Consider the following 26,002-nt stretch of genomic DNA (forward strand, 5'->3'; position numbering starts at 1 on the left):
GACTCTCCCTGCCCGCAAGGAACTTGCAGTCAAACAGACAATGCAGTTCTCGTGCAAAATGTGTCCAGTAATGAGAAATGGAATTTTGTTACCAAGTTTTAGAAAGAATTCATGAATATACCCAACTACTTTAATTAGAAAAGCAAATATTATAAAACTTGAAGGAAAAAGCCAAGATGGTGAAGACCTTCAAAGGAAAAAGTGAAAATACTTCAAAAGATGGACAACAACATGGAAGGAAGCAGAAACAGGAATGGAAGGAAAGCAAGCCAAAGGAGTGAAAGAAAAGAATGAAACCAAGGAGACAGGTAAAGACATGGGAAAGTCTTTCAGAGGCAAGAAGGCTAGCTTGAGAAACTTAAATTCGACATGGGTGGCTATGGAAAAGAAAGAATCTGTATTTTAAAAGACACTGTAAGAGAATCACTGCAGTAGAGAGACACTATGAATTGACCACCCAAATCAAAGTCTGCTTGTATTAACAAGCAGACTGGCTCAATCTGGGTGCCTTCTACAAGGAAGGTATTCAAAGGAAAAATAAGACAAAGTAGACAGTTATTTTATTCTGTTAAAATCACTAAGGTTGCATTTCTTGATTTGAGATCATCATTCACATACTGCAGAAGACACGAATTAGCTATTTTTAAAAAGATACAGAAAAAAGGAGGCAAATAAATAACCGGCAAAAGTTGAAGTGTACATCATACCTTTCCACTGCTCTGTCACTCCCAGTGGCAGGGTTAGGGAAGAAGAAAGTGGATGGTGCAGTATTTGTGGCAGCTGGGTTAGCAGATGGAGTATTCATCCACGAGACCATCGATGGGCGGCTCTGACCGGGACTAAGAGGAAATATATTCAAGGCAGAATTAACAAGGTGACTAAAATTTCTTTTCATACCGAAATGTTTGAATCTTTATAACTAGATAACTAGTTAGATCCTCAAATTTAAAACCAATAACAACGTCGAGCTGATTTTGCAGACATGGCCATCGTACGATTCTGCGTATCCTCCTTGAAAGTATTTCTCCTACATGCCCTACATCCCAAGCTAAGACGAATTACCTGAGATGTATGACATAACCAATAAAAAGACAAAATTCCACATTCCTTATCTAATAAGGACAGAAACAATGAAACTGCATATAGCAGGCTATTATTTGAGCTGCCACTTTGCCTTTACAAGTTTTGATGAATCTATTTAAAAATCTTCTCAGTGCTGTACTAAGGCATGTACGACTGGGAAGATTTCAAAAGAGGCTGCAGCTATTACAACATTGGGATCACGATGCTGGCTCTGGATTGAGATCTCATTCGCATAACTGCGTAGATACTGCCTCAGTGGCTGCCCTCACGAACACACTGTTCAAATGTGTATTAAATTAATGGCTGAACACATAGTTGCCACAAGAGAAGAAATAGCAGCCGAAGTTAAAACTTTTATTAGTCATTGAAAAACATACAAAGTCTTCTCCGACATAAAGGATGTTCCTAATTTTACACCTGAAAGAACTAAAGTGTTCCAGCACTGGAAGGCTTTCTTTCACTGCATGGACAAAACAACAAATAGTCCAAACATTTAATGTCAGCATATCTTTGGAACAAGGAGCTGGACTTCAAGCAGTTTCTAAGCAGAAACAGGATTAAAATCATTCACATACAACTTTCACACAGGAATCATCACTCAGAAGTACAGACTCCAAATACAGCATTAATCGGTTCATCTTATTCCAAGATTAACCTCTTAGATAGCATAAATCTGCAAAGCACCACCAAAATCCAGGAATCCAGTCAAGAAGGTTTTTGTGGGGGTGTAAATGCACACCTAATCAAGGTGGATTGGCCCAAAGCAAAAAAGGGATCAACAATCACCCCAGTTATAACTGTAAATGAATAAAAGAAAGCAGGAAACCTAACTTATATTGCTGATTTTAATCTTCTTGTGCACTGGGATATTTAATTTCTAGAAGAAAGGATCACTATTCTTAGTCTACATAACATGGTCTACAACCAAATTCATCTTTTACAAACTGATTTTCCTAGCCAATATATCTCATAGTCATTGTAGCAATTACATAGTCAAGCAGACATTTATTTTGATTATTAATTTTTAAATTTAGTACTTTATAAAATGGTGAATGGCACATTCCTTATTTAACAAGACAATAGTTTTTCCTTTGGATCTGTGTCAGGCAGCATTTGGATGAAAACTGGAATTCACAGTGTATGAAAACAGCATTCTACAGTTAATTCCACTAATAAAAATGAAACTTAAATGTGCTGGAATCATAACCAGAAGCATTTATCAAAACATGCTCTGCTTTTAAAACTATCAGATTTACCAAATAAAGGAAGGAATCATCATAGTAAACTGAATTAAAAGCTAGATTGTGCTGACTGGAAACATACTTCATGCTTAACTTTGGGAAGAGGACACCACTTCCGAATCTTCACCACTTCCGAATCTTCCACTACGCAATTACTTACATCTTCCAATAATTGCATACCTTCGAAGACCAGCACCTACATAATTTTGGGTTTTACTTTTACTTGAACTTGTCCTCTTCCTCCCATTTTATCTAATAATTGAAAAGTTTTCCTCAGGTAAAACAAAAACCTTCAGCTAAAAGTGACTTCATTCAGCGAAGAAAAACAAAAAGTGAACACCAGCATTTGTATTATTTTATCTAAATAATACAAGGATTAAAAATTTCTCAATGGTACTGTAAAGTTTATAAAGTTTGCCAGAAAGTATATTATTTCTCCCTCATTCTGCATATAATGTATATGTGCAAATTAATTTTAACTCAGTAACATAGAAGGTGAACCTAAGACAAAAGTTTTTCAAAAGTGAATTAAAAAATAAGTATCCTACTTGCATAGACTAAACTATTATAGTTAAAACAATCCTGATATTTAAAAGAAAAAAAAAAAATTTTTCCTTGTACTCTTATTTATTCAATTCAAATCAATTCCAACATTAAGATTGGTGTCAGGCTCACTTCTGAAACCTGTAAACTGCAGAAAATAAAAAAATAATATTCCAAGTATATTGCCAGAAGAGTATTAAAATGTCTCTAATGCAAACTAATCACAATTCGAGAATATTCTACCAAGTGGTCTTCTCTAGTGCATACCTCAGATGTGCATTGTTTGGTTTTCAACAAGTGAATAATAAAATCTTCCATTTATTAAATATTTCATTGAAACATGCATCCTATTAATCTATGTAACTTACTTGATCAGCTCTAGAACAACACATACCGCCTGCATGTAAGACACAGGATTAATGATTTCAAAAAAATACTCAGAGCAGAGAAGACACAAAAGATACCCTCAGACCCAGGAAAGCAATGGTCATTCATAAGAATATCTTGGAATAAATACCACATGGTTTCTCACTGAGACTTGGAGAGGAAAGAAAAAGAAAAAAAGAGGAAACGTGCAAATAAAGGAGCAGAAGGTGAAATAAAATGTTCCAATCCATGTCATGGCATGTTTTTTTCTCAACTTACAGAGACTCAACAAGAAGGGTAATCTATCAACTAGTAAGACTACACTGTCCTTTACTAGGCAGCATTATATAAAAGCATGTAAAAACTGGCAGGTTTTCTACGAATTCTGAGACACTCCAACAGTTCTAGTGGAAAAATGCTCCAGAAGCGCAGGTACGTGGAGCACTGGGCTGTTCCCCCCCCACACTTTTTGATGAATTCCCTTAATACATTTCAGCTGTAGCAAAAGCACTGCAGCACGGCTCCTGAATTCGCCTGCCACTTTCAGCTCCTGGTTACCGAGCAAGAGATCATGCTCTAGGATCCAGCAGGGGGAAAAAAGCATTTTTCAATAGCAATAGTTTCACCATGTTAAGAAGAAGAAAAAAAAATTAATAGCTTTAAATATTAAGCACATTCTAGAATTTCAGGGTGTTTTTTTTTTATTTACTGCACTTGGCTATCTCAGGAACCACTTAATTTTATTATTAAAACAGAAGGTTTTACTCAATAGGAAAAATCAGTTCCAATGTTGTGGTGTGTAAGCAACAAACTGCTGGATTTTTTTTTTTCTTGAAAAGATTCTTGTGATAGCAAAGTTACCTTGCTGTAAAGCTTTGCATGCCTTGTTTATCAAGAGGATGATATATTAGAAAGTACTGCATATCTTATCATATAGCATCTCAACTTTAAGAAGGTATGTTGAAGAAATCCTTTCTCCTAAGGGCTAAAATGAAGGCAATGCATTTCCTGTGGGGAGGGGGGAAAAAAAAAAAAAAAGAAGCCTGACATGATCATCTCTCTTTGAGAAAAAATGCTATTGTCTGGCATAGTGAACACTGAGAGAAGGGAGGCGGGGGAAATGGCCTTACTGAAAATAAGCTAGAGATTTTGTACTGATATTCAGAAACAAACTCCTGAAAACAAGATTTTATTGGATGTTTATCTGGCTGGTTCCTAAGGTAACACAGCTAAAGAGCAGCCTCTTATCTTGAGAGTGAGGAAGAGACTGTGAAAAGAATCTACACTGCAACTCTTGAGAAAAAAAGGGTTGTTTCATAGACGGGTTTGGCAGCCCCATGGCTGCCGTATCACAGTGCCTGGCTGACATAAACTCAATGAAAGTGTTCTTAAAAGGTTGCATTATAAGACGACACAGACTATCAAAAGGTGTCGGCTATTTCTGATTCGATATGCAATCCAATACTCTCCACCACCAGACAACGATCTTCCTGCATGTTAAAACCCCTATGCCTTGGTGAGGCTGGGGAGAGAAAAAGACATGGACAAAATTCTAGAAATTGTCATAGCTGCAGCAACGCTAGAGACAAAACAGAAGGACAGAATTTCCTCATCTGTGTTCCCTCTGAAAAGAAACTCCACCCCCAAAATTTAAAGTATGTAACATGCACGCAACATTCCCGAACCCTCATTGATACAGAACACATCAGCCAGCACTGAAATAGAGGTTTTGTTAAACTTGGATTGTGAAGTCTCAGTGAAGCAGCTAACACGTTAGTGAAATGATCTTTCACACCAGTCTGGTAAATCTGAAGCTAACGTCTCCAGCAGCTGTCCTAAGTTAAAGCATTTTTAAATGATAATTCAGACAAAGCAAAAATGAAGTATGTACATCTATAAGCTTATAGCATACTGCTGTTCCTTTTAGAAAAAAATGAGGAGGCTGTGCGCCCTGGAATCGTGCAAAGACAAGAAAAAAAGAAAAAGAAAAAGAAAAAGAAAAAGAAAAAGAAAAAGAAAAAGAAAAAGAAAAAGAAAAAGAAAAAGAAAAAGAAAAAGAAAAAGAAAAAGAAAAAGAAAAAAGAAAAAGAAGAAAAAAGAAAAAGAAGAAAAAAAAGAAAAAGAAGAAAAAAAAGAAAAAGAAGGAAAAAAAGAAAAAGAAGAAAAAAAAGAAAAAGAAGAAAAAAAAGAAGAAAAAAAAGAAAAAAAAAAAAGAAGAAAAAAAAGAGGAGAAGGGGGGAAAAAACAAAAAGAAACTTTATCTCATCACAGTGGTTGCATCCACATCTCCCCGGGCTCTGAGCACACCTATCGCTTACCCTGTGCTCGCACAGCGGTGCTGCTGTCAAGCCCAGCTGCCTAGCCCACTGCAAGACAAGGAGATAGCAAAGTCTATTTTGTAGGAACCACATGACTAAGTTATATTATGCCTGTTTCAAAGGAGCTGCAAAATGAGGGCTATTGCTCTGCTTGCATAACAAAAGCGTACGAAAAGAAGTGCCTGCTCCACTAAACCCGGCTCTCAAACTGCTGAGTCACTGAAGAGGTGGCAGCTGAAACACAAACAAACTGCAAAATAAGCACGATGAGCAAAGAGCGCTGCTACATACCTGGACTGTGCCTTCTGCATCTTCTTTTATTAAAATACGATTATGAAATTAGATATTATAAAAAGTTTTCAAGACACTGAAATTGAAGTCACTCATCATTTATGAAAAATCACAAATTCACACCACTGCCAGAAAGTACAAAAAGTAACTATTCCAATTTTAAGGAGACTATAGATGCAGTCTACTGTGTAGATATAACAAGGCTGACGGGAATTCATTCAGCAGTCAAACAAAACTAATAACTATCTCCAAGGCTTCTGTTATGTGCAGAACACCACTATTTCTGCCCTCCCTTGCCATCTGATGGCTCTTTTAACATCAGTTTGCTCACCAGGAATTTGAACAGCCTGAGATTTCACAAAGAACAATTAGCTTCTTCCCAGTCTGGTCACAAAGACCCTTAAAGCACTCAGGATGCTGTGCAGCACGGCTCTCATCACCATTTTGAAAGCCTCTGTGGATATTAAAAACCCAAAAATGATGCCCATACTGTAGCACGTATACACCATTGAGCTGGGTAACACAATATTTTAGTGTCGGGAGAACCAATAAAGAACTGCAAAAGAAATGAAGGAAAGACTGGATTATTTCCTCTGCCACTGGTCCCTTGCATATTCCTGAAAAGCCATTTATTTACATTGGTGCTTCTATTTCTCCTCTGGGTTTTAAGTACCTTCCGTATTTGGACTGTCAGGACTGTATCTTACATGCTCCTACAGCAGTATCCAAGGTAGGACTGAGTTTGAAAACTACGAACCTTACTATTCTGAGCCCAGAAATGTAACTGCTTTAACAAGCCATGCACTCCCACTCCTGTACACAGTGAAGAGGTTTGAGGGACAGGATGCTTTCCATCCCCTAAGTTGCAAAATCCCAAAGGCTTAGAGAGGGGAAAGAGGAGGGGGCAAGGTAAATGGATACTCGGACAGTATCATCATCTTGAGGAAGGCTACTCCACATCCTGCACCGCAACTCCATCCAGAACAACCATCAGAAGTCACCATGTTCCAGCTCCCTAGGAAACCCAGAGACGCTGTAGTCTCAGATCCCGAAAAAGAACTCTCCAGCTGAGAAGACATTAGTTTTCATGATCTGAATGAAGAAGAGATCATGCAGATAATGTAGGGGACTTCCAACCAAAAAGGAAGACTCTGACCCAATTCTGAAAACCCAGCACCCATGAGAGGTAAGCTCTGTAGATAAACCCTGGCATAGGGTTTGTACTGTAAACACAAATAGATCTCATGACAACAATGGGCCAGTTACAGTAACAAATCTTGCCTTATCAGAAAAAGATCCTCAGAAAGATTAATTACAACACATACCAAGTCCAGGGAATACCAAGTGTTCAGCTTTTTTGGTTCATTCCGAGGTCAAGTGAAAACAGACATAAGGCAGTCCACAGTGGTTTAGGACATGACTTGTAATCCACCTTTCAATGAGTCAGTCATTGTGATAAGGGAAACCTACACTAATCCATCAGAGATTAGCTGCCATTATAGCCAGCACTCCGGGAAAGGCTGAATAAGACAGACCTCATATCAATAAATGCTTCTGGCCCACTGGGAAGTCAGTGGAGAGCTTGATGAACACCACCATCCTGATTACTGAAGGTCAAGATGAGCGAAACTAGCCCTTACTCTGAAATTCTGGAATTACTGCAGGTAGCGTAAGTTTGTGAATTAAGACAATTCAGTACTCTCAAAACCAGTATTAGGCACAATCTCCTTTCCCTCTAAGATGATAGGAAGTAGCTGCCTTATGACCCCTTCTGCTAGGGTTAGAAGAAATAGGCTCTACAGCTGCAGGGAAGGGCCTCTTGTCAAAGCAGAACCTCAGAAGAAAGAACGGTTAGTGATGTGAGCATGCAGACACGTATAAGACCAGACATGGGAGCAAGAGAGTCCAATATCTAACCTAGATGTAAAAAGTTAACACCTCAGAAGAGTCATAGGAGGTTGCAGAGACTGGAAGGAGGAGATGGAAGTAGGGCACGCCCAAGCCTTACACAGATTCAGAGAAACAAAACGCATTGAGAACTGAGTGTGCGCAGGCCATGCAACCAAAACAGAGTAAGGAATATTTTCTCTGAAGAAAATCTGTTGCAGGACCTGGAACTTCAGATGGATTCAAATATGAGATCCTATGGTTTAAGACAAGATATGCTTCTATTTCTCAAAGAAGAGACATCAGTTACCATAATTACCTTTTTTGGCATAGAGTAGGTTAGTTATAAATGTTAAAAAGCCCAAAACTATGCTCAAAAGTAATAATTTCTAATGCATAATAAAACAGAATTGGGAAAAAAGTATTTTAATAGTACCTAAACAACATAAAACAGGCTAAAGATTGAAAATAATTTTGACATGGGTAACTAAAACCACGTAGTAAATTCTATAATCAAACCACAACAGCTGCAAAAAAAGTTCCCCTTGCCCTTTTTTAGTTTAATTATATCACTTTGTGTCTGATTCTGCATCTTTTGCACTATCACCTACTTTACTACAAGAGGACATTAATGAAAAAATTTGTTGTCTTTACAGACTCTAACTTACACTGTACCTTCACTTGATTAGATATATTAGACACAGATGTATGTACCTAGTTTAGCTATCAGTGTATCTATATAGTTTGCATGTGTAAAGCCATAACATAGTAGGGTGAAAGTCCAACCATGTATCACTGGCTTTCAACTGCATGTAAAAGGGAAGATCAACTATTGTTCCATAGTTCAATTGCACTTTAAGAGCTATCCATAACCCCTTCTAATACATATCTCCAAAACCAAGACCATCACTATTATCAAAACAGCTTGGGGACTAGCTTAGAAAAGCTAGTCAGCTTCTTAGTATCTGAAATCCTGAACTCCTCTTTGGAAACTACATATTTTGAATTATTAAAAAATTGAGTTTTGAACACCACAGGAATAAAAATCTGAGTGATTAAGATGTATATTTTTCAGTGCCAATCAGGAAGGCAGAAAGTAATGTCAGGGTCGCATCCTCCAGCAAAGAGCTATCAAGCCACTTGCAAAAAAGACGTAGCATATTTATTTACTTTTTGGGCAAATGCAAAAGGAAAACCAGAAGTTGCATAGGACAGAGAAATTAAGCCAGAGGATGAATTTCACTACATTACATGCTTCACACTAATATTCTGTGTGGACTCTTCTATGCCGTGACATGACGCTATAAGGTATTTCACAGAAACACTGGCATAACTCTCTGTGTGGCTCAACTATGAGCTGAATAAAGGGAACTGATTAAGCTGCTTTACAGTCTTCACAAAAAAAGTGTTAGAAACAAATACCACCACCCCACAAACCAGATCCACATGCACTAACTGGGGAAGTGAGAAAGAGGATAAAGTAGCAACATCAATACCTTAAGCAAAAATTGCCAAACAATTTGCAATACCACTATAAAGCTCACACTGCATTAAGTGCATCCTTACACAAAAGTTCAGGCTTCCTCCACTTTTAAAGCAGATACAGTACTAAGTATTCACACAAGGAGTGTACAGCGTCTTCATATGCTATAAACTTACACTATAGCTTACTGAGCACCCACTTTCCTTTACAGGCAAATCCTAAGTAAGTAATTCTCGACCTTTTATTCTTGTTAAACGCTGTTCTCTCCTACTGCTTTTTTTTCTCCCTCCTCCATGAAATTTGGGAATAAATTCAAATTTCCCTCTTACTACTATTACAGGCTATTGGCCACAACATGTTTGTATTTTTGTCCTACTCTTCCCCTTGCTCTTGGTTTGATGGCTCAATTTTGTATGTTAACTCATTTTATTTCCTGAATTTCAACATGGTGTTTTTCTTTACTCACCCTTCCCCTTTCCACTCTACGTCTTCCCCTTATCTATTGTCAGTAGATTCCTGGTGCTTCTAGTGACACCTTTATATGAATACTTTTCCTTACCAACACTGTCAACTGACTGCCTGTTGCCACAGAATCTGCAGGGAGCAGCAACCTGCAGCAGCTTCCAGAACAGAATAAACAGCAAAAATATTACTAGGAAAGAAAGAGAGAGGAAGAAAACACAAATTCATTCACCATGAGAGACGAGCAATAACCCTTCCTCAGATCAACCAGGGTTTGAAGCAACTCTGAAGGAAGAAGAGAAGGGTGGATTGTGGGGTCTAAATTCCCCAGGTAATTTGCAATTGTAGGGTAGACAACAGTTCGGGGGAAATTGATGGCTATGGATAAAAGATGGTTGGAATTTTGCTTGGTTAGGGTTGGGGTTTTTTGTTTAAATCCAGGTCAGAATAATATTATGGGCAACTCACAAAATTTATCTATTCTGTATGGAGGGAATGAAATGTTACAATACGTGATCTACTTGTTAAACCCAAGGCATAACACGGCAAATATCACAGTATTTGTACATTCTACTTTACAAATTTTTATATTGGCAAGCTCCTGAAACAGGGAATATTGCCTATTTTCCAGTGTCTCAAATAGCAGAAGATACAGCTCAAAGAAAGCTGCTAAAGAATGCCTATATGGATAACTGCATTTCATCTAGAAGATGCTGCTTACCTTCAGAACACCAGCTACGGTGGCGATCTGAATTAGAAGGAACGTGCAAGGAACTGGGTGCATCTAACATGGAAACTCTTTTTTTTTCCCCAGAACCAGCTGTGGCTTTGAGGGAAATAATGAGCATTTTGAGAACGTACTGCTGGTGACACTGTACCAACATCAGTCCCAAAACAGTCTGAAACATGCTCTCCTTACAGAAACAGTAAACACCTGGAGCTCTGTCAGAGCAAAGTGGACTTTGACAGGGGTTCCAGTGGAACCTGAGGAAGATAGATGGCTGTACACTGTTAATTCTGTAGCTTGAGGACAAGTGTGTACAGACACATAAAGCAGAGAGGAAAATGAAAGAATGCAAATGCTTTGGTTGACATGAAACTTGAGATTGCCATTGCTGCTCTGCCTTAAAGAGAAAAAAAATGCCCATACCAGTGGAGAGCACTACAAGGGAAGAATACTCTGTCCAGCTCACTACCATAATTATCCGTTTATGTCTGAGATTAACTTGTGCTAAGCATCCTTGGACGGAAGGGATTTTCAAACAATACATGTTTATGACACGGTGCTCCATCAAATAGAAAAGGCAATTTGCCCATTCTGGGCTATTTGGAGTTTGAATCCTGTGTCTACATAAATTAGTCTGTAAGTTTGTGATTGACAGGGGAAAAAAAGCTCTCTATGTTCTATCATAGAGTGTATGTAAAAATAAAATGTATTTATTTTTAGTATTTGGCTCTAGATGGAAGTGTGAAGTTAAAAATATCTTCAGGAAAAAGGTTGAAAAAAGTTTAGGGTGCAAGATAATCTTAGAACAGGAAACCTGGGTCTCCACGGAGAACCACCCCTGCCGTGGGCAGTAAGAGCCAACCATCACCCAACTCTCTACTCACCCCTACAGCAGTACATGACAACACAGGGCATATGTCTGATCCACACAGAGCTTTCAAAGAAAATCTAGCATCAGGCAGACACACACTTACAGACATGAAAACCAACAGCTTAGCGGGGCTTCAAAATGGCACATATGTGAAACATCACCTTCCAGTTACACCGTATGCATAGTACATCTTTAAATACTGACATGACAATTGAGCAGTCAGGACTTCGTGAGACATTTCAAATCGGTGGTATAGCCCTTGCTCACTTAGCTTCTTTCACCACTCTGGCCACGCAGTCCCCTCCTAGTGCCAGCCAGGAGGTGAGGGTGTACTTGCCTTCATTTGGTGCTCCTCTCACCATGCTGGAAGCTGTAGCTCCTTTTGTTTTTAAAGGTGGGACAAGGAAAGGGCATGCATCACAAAAAACTCTGCCAGGAAACATCATGGTGACAACAGCTATCATTCAGGAAAAAACAAGCTTTTCCTTTCTTGAAAACAAATACCACAAAAAGTATTCTTGCTATCCATCATGTGCTCTTGCTTAAAGCAAACTACTGATATAAACCAACCTTGGAATATCTGACATATCTCGACCCACAATGCAACATCCCTCTGCCGGGAAACAATGCAAGCAACTCTTCTACCACAAAGAAGTCACCATCACCTTGTTGACTACATAAGTCCATAGCGATCGATCTCTTAAAAGTAACACCCATGTGTTATAAACATCAGCAGAAACCTGAGAAACCAGATCCTCTTGTATTTCCATCTCCCCTAGACTCAGTATGGTATTTACTGTAGCTCAGTGAAGACCTGCAATACCATTTTAGAGAGGATCCTGAGACTTTAACAATTGTTTTTGTTCCAATTTGGCACAAAATGAAAAACATTTTGAAATCCTGCACAACCAGAAAGGATTGTTCTCCACCTAATTCTGGGATAGTCCAATTTATGAGAATAGTCTACAACCAAAGCATAGTTCAACAGCCAGTGCTACATTTCCTGGAGCTGTGAGAGCTACCACAACTACACAATAGCAAGTCAACCACTGCCTTTCCTTGCCCACAGGACCCCACGATGCACAATGACTGCTGAAGTTCACCAAGTACATTCTCCATTGCTGACATCTACCTCTGCCATTAATACAGTGGGGCTGTTCTGGGTTTTGTTTTGGGTTTGGTTTTTTTTGTTAAGGCAAGGCCCTCTGAGTCATCAGAACTAGAAGGGAAAGAGAAGCCAATTTGGGGTGAGAAAGTAAAGGAAAGAAAGAATGTACCGTTCACAGACTACTGTCTGTCACTGCCCAGGCTTGTTACAGAGGTAGCTCTTAGGCAAACTTCACAGACAGGTGAGTGGAAGAAAGAAACTGCTTTTGACAAATAATCTAGATGCACATACCATGCACTTTTTTTTTTTTCCTTCCAAACAGAACTGTTTGAAGCACTGTTTCCAACTGAGCACAAAACCTCAAGCCATCAAACAAAGTTTCCAAAACAGCAGTATAGTATAATTTTCAATGAAAATTAACAAATGCAAAAACCACAATGTTCCTTCAAACACCTGAAGTTCCTGAACCCTCTGGATAAAACCAACACTTCCTTCTTTTATTCTCTGAAGTGACATTATCAATGTTCTGCTAACCCTATGTTGCTTAATTCATAGACATTCCAGTTTTATATCATCTACAGCATGTTTTCCACACACGCACCTCTTTTCGTCAAATACAACTTATTGTTAATCCTACTACTAGTGGACAGTACAAGAGGATAAGGAAAGAGTAACTTCAGTCCTCTACTGAAGAAATGACATTTACGTAAAATACCTATAAATCTGGAATTCTTTCAATACATATGAGAAAATGTTCTGGGTAATAAGTACTCTAATCAGCAGTTAATTATTTGTGTGTGCATATAGAAATATAAACCCATCATATGCCTATCTATATATTCTCATGTGTTACGTACACCTACACATACATTTTACACACTTGCTTCATGAACAGAACAGGCTACTCGGAATGCCATTATGGAAAATATTTGTAACAAATCTTTTCTCCAGACTTGCTCCTTCCATCTTCTTGGCACTGAAGGCTGGAAAACTTTGTCTTGATATGTTAAAGTCCGTATGAATAGCAAACCAGAGAATTCAAATCAAGTTCAACTTCTGATTTAAAAAACAAGTTATGTTCAGCTTTTTGTGTATCAAACCTGAATATGTATTACAGAGACAGAACTAACATTGTAATGTCAATTTTTGCTAAACTGAAGTCATGTTCAAAAACTGAACATCGACAGAGTCTACTGAAAGTGACAGACTGCACTTTCATTGGAAAACAGGAATTTGCTTTGTTAAGAAGAGATTAACAACGATAATGTTCTTGGACAACAGCATCTGAGCACACACTCATTACAGTGTATTTATCCAAACACAAAATTTGGCCCTAAATATTAATAGCCCCGCATCTAAGTGTAGCTTAACACTGTCTTGAAATAAACTAGGGTAATATGTCATACAGAGAATAACTTACATATTCATTGCCTAAACAAAAAGCATTTAAAAGTTTATAACAGGTTACAGTAAAATGCATTAGGTTTCTGTAGAAAAAGAACACTTATTTCCTACAAACATTTAAGTGGCCTCAAAGCTCCACCACAACATATAAACACATACCTTTTTGCATCAGAAGAAAACAAACATAATTATATGTAATTTCTAAAAATCACTTGCCACCAAACTGAAAAGGGAAATGTGTTTCACGTGCACAATCATACTAGTGGAAAAATCGTTACTTAATATTCAGGTTACTTACAGATGTGTTGTCCAGCCTGCGAGATCCCCGCTGTCCATAATAAGGTGATTTCCGTCCAGGAGCCCAGGGGGGCTGCTAGAGAAGGCAGGTGTCGGAGACTGGGAAGAAAGAGAATCCATGCTCCCAGTTGGGGTATCTTCTCTGGGAGAGCTGTGACTGTCAGCTAGAAAAGAGAGCACAAGTCAGAAGGATACTAAAAGAATCTTCTCATGAGCCAAAGTAGCTGCTTTGGTAAAAATGTCCCGAAATATATATGAGAAGAAACCTTACTGTCCCATCTTCACAGGATATTTTGGAGGACAAGCAATCCCCCAGCATTTCCCCAAAAGGTACCATTGCACAATTTCCCCCATCATTATCACCAGGCTATCTTGTGTTGTGAATACACAATGTATTCCCCGTCCCCTTTTCAACATGTGTTTTATGTGGGTGAAATGCTAGATTTTGGGGCGTTATTTGTAGACAAATGCATCACTTCAGATAACAAAACAGTTTAGGCCATATACATTTGCACATCTCTCTAAAAACACAGACTCTAAAAATAACTTAATACACATTTGAGGAAATGATTGCTCTCAAGTACCATAAGCACAATCCTATCAAACATGAAACAATGAAATTTAGAAAGGTCAGAATAAGCAGGAGATCTTTAACAAACACGCAATACCCAAGAATGTTACTTTTATTACTTCTTTTTAATGGTGTTACTTTTAAGAGAACTCATTGTATGCTGGTCTACTATTTGTTTTCATAGGCTACTCCTAGAGTATCACTCAGGAGGCAACATATTCAGATATGATTGCTTAAGAAACATTAAAGGAACACCATTCCTATGCCATGGACAGTAAGAAAAAGTTACCAATGTGTTACAGTGCTCACTGCAAACCATGCTGACACATCTAGCCAAACAGCACGTTCTTCACTGAGAAGCTAACCTTCACCCACATAGCTTTTCCCTTTTAAGTTTTTATTTAAACATCAGCTGTACATTTTATAAATTCTAAAGGAGGTGTATGAAATGCGGACAATTGCAAACATTGAAGTGTCCAGCACAGCTAAGCCCTCGGTCTCAAATGGGGCCTGTGGCTGTTCCCAGAATATTAATATTTAACAGTAATAAGGGTCATTGCCAGCCACCCTTTACAAGGCTCCCTGCATCCTTTTCTTTGCTCCTCTGTCCATCCTACTTCCACTAGCACTCATGAGCATGGCCCACAGCCTTGCTGAATAACAACATTCACAAAAGACCCTCTAGAGTGGATTAGATATCGCTGACCCCACAGTCTTGGTAAAAGAGTCCTGCTCCTTCAAGGCCAAAAAATGAACAACCAAGTCCTAACACAGCATCACAATATCATCATCAAAAGCTGTTAAAATACTGTGCTTGCTTGACAAGCTGTATCTCCTATATACAGTACTATACAAGATGAAGTCCTGTACAATATTACTTTCTAATTCTAAATGAATTAGCGTCTGCACAGCAAACAACTGAGCTTAATTCTACTCCATCAAGCTAAGCAGTATTGTTGCAATTATTTCTTTCATTCATTATTTTTTTCTTTATTAATTAAAAATGCAACAACCATGAAACATGGACAATGAAAAGCCACCTTCACTGGATAAAATCTTTCTCACAACTTTATTACTGCCTCAACCAGTTTGATTCCTTCTGCTTCAAAAGCAGAAAGCTAAAAAAGCACTTGCCCGCTTCCCCAGCCATCTTGTCCTCACCCCCTCCCAGCAACTCTCAGAGAACAACTTCCCTAGAGAGTAAAATGATATACAACTAAAAACACTGAAATTATACAAGTGATCATCTGGAAATTTCTCCCTAAAGCAGCTGCTAATTTAAGGATCTAAATTAGCCTGTAGTAACAAAGTATGATAAGCTCTGAGGAGGAGAACGTCAACCTGGGAAAGTGAGTCACTCGCACTCCAGCCCAATCCTGCTCACCTCACACCCCCTTGCTGCACCCAGGCCACGATGCTGCCGCTCACGGTTACATGACATGACATGAGAACCGTAGGAGTGTCAGGTAAAAACTAATTAATTACATGTCCTTGGCAGACGTATGCGTCACAATGATAAACATCTGAGAGATTAGACAGTAATACTGCAATTTTACTTGATAAAGAAACTGAATTCCTTAAAACTAAATAGACTTAAGTCCTTTTAATTCATCGCAGTTTCTTTTCAAAGTAGTAGTATTAATGCAACCCAGATTATCAAACTACATACACCATATTAGAAGGCCACGTCTACCTCAACCATTCACATAACATTACTAAAACAGCAGTAGAAAGAAATATTACTCTGTTCTTTAATATTATTAATATGACCAACTCAACACACCTCCCTACAGAAAGCAGAGGTTTCTCTGTTGAATCGTTTCTCAGAACACATAGAAAAAGTAAAAAAATACTAACCACTTCAGTCACACACAGTAGAGTCTACATTGGAGACTGCAGTATACAGACAATTGCATTTGACATTATCAGAAATGAAACTGTGTGTTAAATCTTTCCTCAAATTTTACTTCTTCCTTCCTTTCCTTCCTGAGCCAGTGTTTTCTCACGGTCAATACTGCCTTGCACTCTCAAGAATAAGACTAGGTTTTGAACACTAAAAACAAATCAGGTATTTAAACAGGAAAACACCTGCTAAATTCTACGGGATTAAGCGAACACCCTAAAAAACACATTCAAAGATACTTTACATTTCTGATGTTTTCAATTATCTGGTTTTGTAAAGTAAAACAATACCTTTATTCAGGAAAAAGCAATTCTGTATAACTGCAAAAACAGATGACTAATGATCATCTAGCACATTTTCATGATTAAAAACAATATATGCTCAAAACCTAAGTCTTCGAAATATACTGTCATTGCTCTGATTTCAACAGTACACAGATTTCACCCTGTATGTCAGTGACAAAAAGTTCTGCTAACATCAGAAATTACAGTAACTCCTGTACATGGCAGAGGCCATAGAATTGTATCTAGTAATCTCTCTATTAAGCTTAATAACCTGCTTTTGATTAATGCCCATCTCAGGTTGGGCCAAACTGTATCTTCCAAAGAGTCTTTGTCTGAAGACATCAGCAGATGATAAAGGCAATGGAGAATCAATTGGCTGCTAATTAACATACTCACTGATTAATGCATATACCTTTGCTTTGTTAGGCTTTATTTTCAGGCATGACCCATGTAATAGGCATTGCTAATAATTATAGTATCTCTCATATCCGGTTTTTGTGATTTAAACAATCTCCTTTATAAGTTTAACACTAAATCTCTTACTGTAAGGGATTTTGCAGTTTTAGAATCATGCACCTGTTTTAGAAACCTGTTACAATTTCCCAGAGGTCTTTCTGAAAAGCATACATCAGATCTGAATTCATGATTTTTTGTTGTGGTCCCACAAGTGCCATGTTGAGCATTAATTCCACCACCTACTCCTACTCATCAATCCGTTGTTTGTACATCCAAGGCCGGCACTTTTTTGCCACGGCTTTAAATTAATAGTTTATGATGAGCCGATTGCCCACTGTGACTAACAGACTTAGCAGAGCCACAGTTTTTAAGGATGTAGTCCTCCATTCTGTAGCTACAGGCTACATTTTTCCTCTAAAACTCTAAATTTATTTCTCAATACAACACAAGCTTATTTTGTTTGAATGGGTGCAGCTTAGCACATAACCACAACTCCTATGTAACTGCCATTGTCATTATTTGCAGTTCCCCCTAACTTTGTATGTAATTGTATGTTCCCCGTATGTAATGTATCATCAAGGATTTGTATTTACCTTTCTAAATACTGCTACTACATTAGCATTCCTCCAGTTTCTTCAAACTTCTTCAGCATGCTACAAGATGTTTAAAAAATTAACACTGCCAAGCCATACAACCTCCTGACCAGAGAACTTTTTTAGGACAAGTTTGATGGCTTCACATTATTCAAAATACTCACCCTGCAACAGGCCTACCTGTGAAGATTTCTGCTTGATCCTGCTGATTATAAATCCCACATCAATTTTCATAGCTAAGTTCTTTTTAACAATTCTTCAAAACTTGTAACATATAATGACTGCTAGCTATTTCCTCTTTTTTTCCCCCTACCCTTTTCCTGTATTTTGCTTTGTGGAGCCAGTAAAGATCCTAAGCTACTGAAAATTAAAAAGCCTTTAAAGTTTTGACATGGTTTGTTTAAGAGTGTGTTAAGGACATTGCTGGAACTGAATCAGCTTTATGGTTTTCATTTTACCTCAGAATTCAGGGGCTCCCTAATACTGATAGTCTAGTATTTTTACTGTTTCTCTCGTCTCACTCCTCTTCACCTCCAATATTGTTCTCCGGTGAGCAGCATTGTCAGGTTTCCCAATTCTATGAAAAGGCTGACTGCCACATTGGACTGACAGGTCCTTGCAAAGACGGAGCTCCAGAAACTTCCTATTCTTCTTTCTACCACTTGAATTCTAATGAGCTCTTACACTATAAAATAGGGAAGATGTGATTTCTTTTAAAGCTCATTTATATAATTCTTTGAGCGTACAGTTTGGTGTTCTTGATGCCTTCGTCTTCTCTCCCTAAAAATGTCAATCCCCCTCCCTTTTCTCTCCCATTACACTCTTATTTTTGGGTGCCAAAGAACAGATGAAGGACATGAGGGTTCTCAGTATAAAAGTAGTAAGTCTGTATGACATCTCAAATTTTTGTCAACACTCCAGCCATCAACTCTTCACCTTTTCTTCTTTATATTTGTGAGAAGCATCTGAGTGCCTTCGGCCTTCAGCTTGGCCATCTTTCTAGAGTTTCCACCAAGCTGCTTCTACAATTCATCTCCTCATCCTACGCAAATAGGTGTAAGATCCAATTTTACTCTCAACAGAGTTAAAAGTTGTTTCACATTCTCACCACCTTTTGCATACTATATAAATTTTTTTGACTGCTCAAATCCTTTTAAACTGTCATCTAAATTATCTTCTTGTTTCACTGTTCTAATCACAACACTCATCCAAGCCTTAGAGCTTTCACTGTTCCTCTGCAACAGATACCCGTGCTTTGCCTTTACGGCTGTTCATAGTTCAGACCAGCCCTATCTAGAAAATAAAATAGCTTAGGTTCATCCTAACCATTTGCTGGTTGTGTCTAGCTGGTATTACTTACCATTCGGTTTCTAACCCAAATATCCTTACTCGTCCTACCCCTCCCTGCCTCGTGTCACCCTTTCTCATAATGAAAAATCCCCACAAGGTAAGGAAGTACCTATATAGACTAAGACTTACCTCATCTAGCTTCTCTCTAGCAAATATGCAACCCTCAATTCCTTTTCCCTTTTGTCTGGATGAGCCTCAGATAGTAAAGGTCCTCAGACCCTCCATACCAGGAATCTGAACTCAGCTTCTACCTAACTGAGCATGACATGCCTCCCAGTTGCCTTTCTTTCTCCTTTTTCCATCTGGCTAGTCTAAGGATATTTGTGTTGGCATCCAAAGTTGAAAAAAACTGAAATACTTTGGCAGTGTCAATAATCAGATCCTTACTTTACTCCAAGAATTCTAAATAAGAAAAAACATTTGTAATAAAAACTACGAAAACCAGAGAGCTAACACTATCAGTTATTTGCTTGAGTGACAGTTTTCTTCCAACTTCAGCTTAAGTAAACTAAAGAATTACATACTTTTCTATTAAAAGAAAGACTAATCTTTAACATCAACATTACAACCAATGTCTATAGTTTAAGAGTAGCTAAAGGATGAAGACAGTTTATGAAAGTGAATGTTTCTGGAGTAAATGGGGAATATATGACAGTTTCTATTGAGATAAACAGAATGGGCAGAAAAGAACTGTCGTATATGTTTTAAGTGCTCATCGGATACACAAATCATGGCAAAATAAGAGGATAAAATAAATGTATTCTTCCACTTTGACACAGTCACACACGTCTAGTTGTAGACAAGGGTTGATGGCGAGAATTACTGAGGAGAGTAAATTAAAGATGCTGCAAAATCCCTATTACTACCCTCAAGTCTGACATTTTCTGCATCACAAGATGGGGAAGCAGCAGCTGCACTGCTGTGCAGCCACCCATCCTCCCCCATCAGCAACACAGCTGCATCCAGCTCTGAGATAACAAACATTCATTCACCATAAATAGCTAACTTCCCACAATAATACAGAAGTTTAAGCAAGTAGAAAGTAGCTTTGCTCTTATGTTAATTTGTGGGTACGTACTATGTTTTCATTTTAATAGGAATCTCGTAGATCTCAGAGAAAAGAAATCTCATAGAAAAGAAATATGAGTATCATAAATATCCTCTGCCAAGCGAGAACTTAGTTCCACGTGCTAAAGCTTCAGCATCCACAGAAAACAGGCATGAAAAACATAACCCTCACACAGTTAATAAAACTTGAAGTGATCCCATGATACGAAGTACCAATCACTCCGGAAAGGATTCAGCCATTCCTGGAAAGCTAGAAGTAACTCTAGTGGAGAAAGCTTTGTGTGACAGTCAGAGCAATCAGAGGACTCTGCAGTCAAGAATGGCCTGTTCTAGATGCAGGGCTGCATCCTTTGTTCACTATTTACAGTACAAATCATCCTGCAGTAATCACACCAAGCACCAGGCGAACTCAGACATTCTTCTACTTCTTCACATTTTTAAAGTTTTCTGAATTAATCAAGTCAAGTCATCTGTTTCTGAGTAAACTACGAAACTGCATACTTTTGTTTATCACACCACTGAAACTGGTCAACAGAATTGTTTATTACTCACTTCCAGACTACAGAAATTGTGCTATTTAAACACATAAGTTTCCAAACTAAGGTGAAATCACGTCAAAGCAAGCCAATAATGATCTATTATTTGGTTAAAAATAATCACAGAGAATGCTAAAACTAAACAAGAGATTTATTTCACTGTTCCTGAATAATGGGTACTTTGGAGGTCAGATTCCTGTAAACACTCAGAAAAATAGCTTTAGATTACTGCATTTGATTATCACAAAGTATCCATTATCCTCATTGTGTAGCAAATCCTATACACTGCAGTCCTGCCTTAGTATGCAGTTAGTTCTTACATAAATTTAGACATCATAGACTCATACATCCTAAAACCAACAGAGCTTTCATGGAGCAAGTGGACAGCACACAGCCCACATATCCATCAGTTTCATACTATCCTTCAAAACATACGCAGTAAGAATTAGACCTCTACGCCAGCTATTTTTTTCTCTCAGACAAAATAATTAACACAACTATTAGAGTTGACTACAGTTTTTTCCTAGATAAAGACCAACTTTGATATATTTTTCAAATGTGTGCATGTACAAGCATGTGTATCTTGGGCACAAAGTAGCCTTCCTGTAGAAAGACTGTTTTTCCCAACTGCATAATGATTCAGATACATCAGAAAAAGGAGGAAGCTGCACTACACAGAATTTGCCTCAAGACTGGCTGATGCAACTCAAGACTTGTAGCCAGAAAGGTAGGTGTCTGAGTTGGGACTAGGAAAGGGAAAGAAATGTGCTCATCTGCAAGTTACTTAGGGGCAAGTGGGGTTTTGGGACCATGCCCCTGCCCTCCTGCTTTTTGATACTTTTTTGTTTATTTCTAAAATGCAAAGTTCAATTTTAAATAAGCATCTTTCTAGACATACACTTAACCTGTAATAGCAAGCAATTATTTCAATAACTATCTCCCTCACTGCAGGTCCTCTCTCAAAATTCAGAAGAAATATTGCTTGGATTACTTCTTTACGTCAATAAAATCCCAAAGACACATAGAATTGTAGGTAAGCCTTTTGCTGAGCAAGCTAAAACTAAAATGGGTAAAGAATTCCAATTTATTCCTCAAGCTGTGGAAAAACAGTTCACGACAGAGTCACAGATACAAAGTTGGGGTGTTAATTTACATCACATAATTAAATTTTGAAACACAACAGAAATCAGACACAAGCATGCAGAGGGGTTCCTCTTTTGATTTGTGTACACTATGATAACAAGAGCAGTATCTAAACTCAAAGATTACTCATTTTTTACCAGACCTTGCTTGGCAGGAAACCACACACAACCTTCAGCCTTACCAGGCTGGCTAGATGCCACATAGTAATTTCATGGCTGAAAAATACAGCGATGAACTGAAGCTACTTCCTGAAAACTCTGACAAATAGTAAGATAAATGGATTGTCCCACAGCTTTCATAGTTTTTTGGCAGCACTGAGTGTTTTGGGCTTCCATAAGACCAGGCAACATTTACCTATGTTCCAGACCTGTACTGAAACCTACTAACAGAACAGGTCTAGTCTAATCAATGAGAATGAGAACTGTGAAAAACCAAAGCAGATCAAAAAGGGGTACAATGCTATAATCAAGGCTAAAAGTTCCCCAATTCAGCAGTGCTTCTTAAATGGCATCAAAAACTCCAAAGTCCATGAAAATATTCTTCCATGTTTCCTTTTCTTTTGTGTTGGCAATTCAGCCACTGATCAGCTGGAAAATATCTCTGTAAGGGTCCTTCCACCACCAAAAGGTAAGGTGTTCAAAAACTCTTTTTCTGAGCTGTCAAACAGAGATAACATCATGCTGTTGTCTCCTCTCCTCTTTCTATTTAGCTTACTTCACTTGCAATTACTTCCCATGACTTATTAAAGGGAGAAGTTTCTTACCAATAATTCCACAACCCATGATGGTACTTGGATAATGACAAAGACTAACTGCTCTCACATTGTATATGTGACGGGTCTCTCACAAGAAAGCCACTCTGAAACATTTTCAGTATGCTGCTGACACTTGACTGTGCCTCCTTCCTCATTCTGTTCACATCTCTCCTTTTGCCATAACAGTGACTTCAATGGAGGGATGCATGGAGCAGAATGCCTATGGCTTATTAAAAAGACGACTGAAAACAAGCTAAGCAGCCCTTAAGGAAGTTTTATCAGCTGTTTTAACTGAACATCCAGGTGACACATTTGTTGAGGAACCTCCTAATCTCCCAGCTGACGATTTAAAAGGCAGCAATTAGGAAGACAGATTTTGCTACCTCAGTGTAGTTAGGTCAACATTTTCTTCAATGCCTAGATTCTTATACCATTATCCATGCCTCTGACACTCCGGGGTTAGATGTCTGCAAGTGCAATTTCCCCCCCACACACACACACATCTGGCAAGGGCTCAGGGTTGGACTCAGCTGCACTGTGGAAGGGAGGCTGCAGAGATGGACCAAGGAGGCTGTGCGGCACACAGGCAGCACCAAGCACTCTTAATGGCCGGGGAGACAAAAGAAGTGAACACACTCATCATCAGTGAATTTGCACCCGTTACAGAACAACAGAAACCCACTTGCTCAGTGGGATAACCAAACTTGCCAGGTATCATGCATCTTCTTGCTTGCAGATTCCCACTAACATGGTCTCTGAGGCTATTTCACTTGGCCCCAGTCAAGTAGTCTTAGATGAGACTGCAATCCTAACTAGTCTTACCACTATTATTTCTCCATGGTATCCCCTAAGTACTCCTTCAATCTCCCTTGTTGATTCAGCAAGTTGCAAGTACAGCTGGGAAGGAAAGAAGTGATAGTACTGTAATTCACCTTGCACTAAGTGCAACTTTCAAAAGAAGAAAAAAGAAAATAAAAGGGGAAAAGAAGAGCAAATAGGACAAACTTCCAGAAGCTAATGAAAGGACGAGAATACAGTTTTTTCTGACAGAATGAAAAACACTGATAGAGTGGGAGCAAAACAGGAAGAGGAGTCGTGTTTTCTAACTTGCGTATCAGCCTTTCAGAAAGCTCACCACCTCCCCCCTCCAAGATCTTCTCTCCTATCCTTGTCACCAGTGAAGGGAAGCAAGAGCACCCTGCATGAGGAAACACCTTATTCCGTGAAATGCACAGCCTCATCCATAGGAAACTGGCTGAAGAGATGAACAGCTTCAAGTCTTCGTTCTACTTATACTCTTGTGTGCTGGGTGAGAGCATTTACTTTCAACCAACAGAGGTTGGCCAGGGCACAGCTGGCATGTAGCAAAGATACGTCAGTGACTTCCATGCCTGGGATTAATGGCTTTTAGCATGCCAAATTGGCCTTCTTACAGTATTATGTGCCCTTGCATGTCTGTGTGCAGAAGGTAGAGAATTAAAGAGATGAAGGATTATTACAGGAGATCAGAGATTTTTAATAATGCCTGGCCTCAAGGAAAGACTGACCCTTTCTCCTGAACTCCCCATTCCTTCTTTAAATTCAGATTTTAGTTTTAAGTCTATTCAAATTCCCTTTCCCTACACCTCTGACTCCTGTTGTATGCATGTGTGTGAACATTTCTACAGCCTCTAGATTTCGTATACTGAAAGCAGACAAGCACTGGCAATGATACTAAGGCAATTCTCACACCAACTATGAAGATTTGACACGCATCATTTGAAAAGAAGTAAAAGTTAGGAGATGTTTACTACATTATGCTAGTTAAATTTGATTTCAGACAACTGTGCAAGTAGGCTGTAGTAAGTAGATTACTCACAGGTATAACAATGGCCAGACAATGTATATTGTGTGTACAAAGCATAGACCAAAATTATTCCATACCTCCAAGAAAATAAGTACCTTCTATGGACCCAAAGCTTTCCAAGCAGAAGTTGATTATCTAATAGGAAACTGGGACCCTATGCATACCCACTATTACCTAAGAAAAAGCTTCACCTTAGCTGGCAGTAGCTCAAAAAGGCTTTTACTTTGTATAGCACTCATTCTACTCAGAGCCATCAGGTGGAAAAAGCTGTGACAGATCGCATAGAATTGCAGGAACTATTCTTGCAGCAAGGTGAAACACAGACTCTCTTAAATTCTACATGGCAAACAGCAATCATCCTGATCTTCCCCTCACAACTAATATTGGTGCACCTATTTTGTAACAGCATAGCTGTGTGTTCTGCTCAGCTGTTAACAATAGCTTTGTAAGCAAGTGTTGCAAGCCCTCACGGCTTTTTGATATGCCTATGTAGCTGCTTTTCTTTCCATTTCCCCTTCTATGTGCCAGGTTACAGAAACACTTCCAAGCAGCAGATTCAGAAATAGAAAGAGTTCAAGGCCAGGTTTCACACCTGCAACCTTGCAGCTCCGGCCTGTTCCAGCCCTGAAGTCCAGTCTCCTTATTATCAATCCGCGGCCTCCTCTAACATCCAGGTTTTATGTTCGGTAATTCCAAATGAAGTTTATGGTTTTTTACTTATTTGTTTGGGGCAGGAAGGGATGGGAGGAGGGGAGAGAGGGAATACTGCATGGAAGCTATGTAACCATTACATGTATCCCATTTTACTTTGATGAAGTAATTTAATTGAATGCTACAGTAGTTCATGCAAATTAATTTATCACCCAATTTAAGACCTAAATTGGGTGATAAAGTGTCTCACTCCAATTCCCACAAAAAATATCAAAAAGAGCTACTCCTATTCAACACTAACATACCATTCATACTTTGGCTTCCTTAAATGCTTCAGAGGGTAATACAAGTTAGCACAAAGTTTAAAGGGTTAAGTAGCAGTTCTCATTTTTATTTCTTTTAGAATTCTACACAAGAATCTGTTTTCTAAAGCACTATAAATATAATACTTAGTTTAGAGCAGCAGCAGCAAGCTCTTGTAAACACCCCATATGCCTCCTGAGTTCCAGAGTGGGGGAGACAGGAGACAAACGCCTTAAAAACAAAACAAAGAAGCCCCCCATATGATGCTAGTGTGCTATGTCCATGTATGTGCAAATGAGAAATTTTGACACCTAGAGGGTATTCAAATAGAATAAGGCATCAGCAAGCACTGTGGCTTAAGAACTATATTTTGGGTTGTTTAGAAAACAAGTTGTTCTGCAGTTGGACAAATTGCCACGCAAGACCCATTTCTTGACTCCAGGTGTGATTTATGCAACTCATG

General features: G+C 38.6%; 1 protein-coding gene across 3 annotated transcripts in view; it reads right to left on the bottom strand.

Moving 5' to 3' along the window:
- ARHGAP10 (Rho GTPase activating protein 10) overlaps nt 1-26,002 on the bottom strand; it is a 151,442-nt gene that overhangs the window by 11,460 nt on the left and 113,980 nt on the right. For all 3 annotated transcript variants that reach the window (XM_072861793.1, XM_072861792.1, XM_072861791.1), the window contains 2 exons: nt 14,083-14,245; nt 708-839 (listed from right to left, as the gene is read on the bottom strand). In XM_072861793.1, coding sequence (XP_072717894.1) covers nt 708-839; nt 14,083-14,245 — 295 coding nt within the window. The remainder of the gene's footprint in view (nt 1-707; nt 840-14,082; nt 14,246-26,002) is intronic.

This window comes from Ciconia boyciana, chromosome 5 (genome assembly GCF_034638445.1).
Source record: "Ciconia boyciana chromosome 5, ASM3463844v1, whole genome shotgun sequence".
Lineage (NCBI taxonomy): Eukaryota > Metazoa > Chordata > Aves > Ciconiiformes > Ciconiidae > Ciconia > Ciconia boyciana.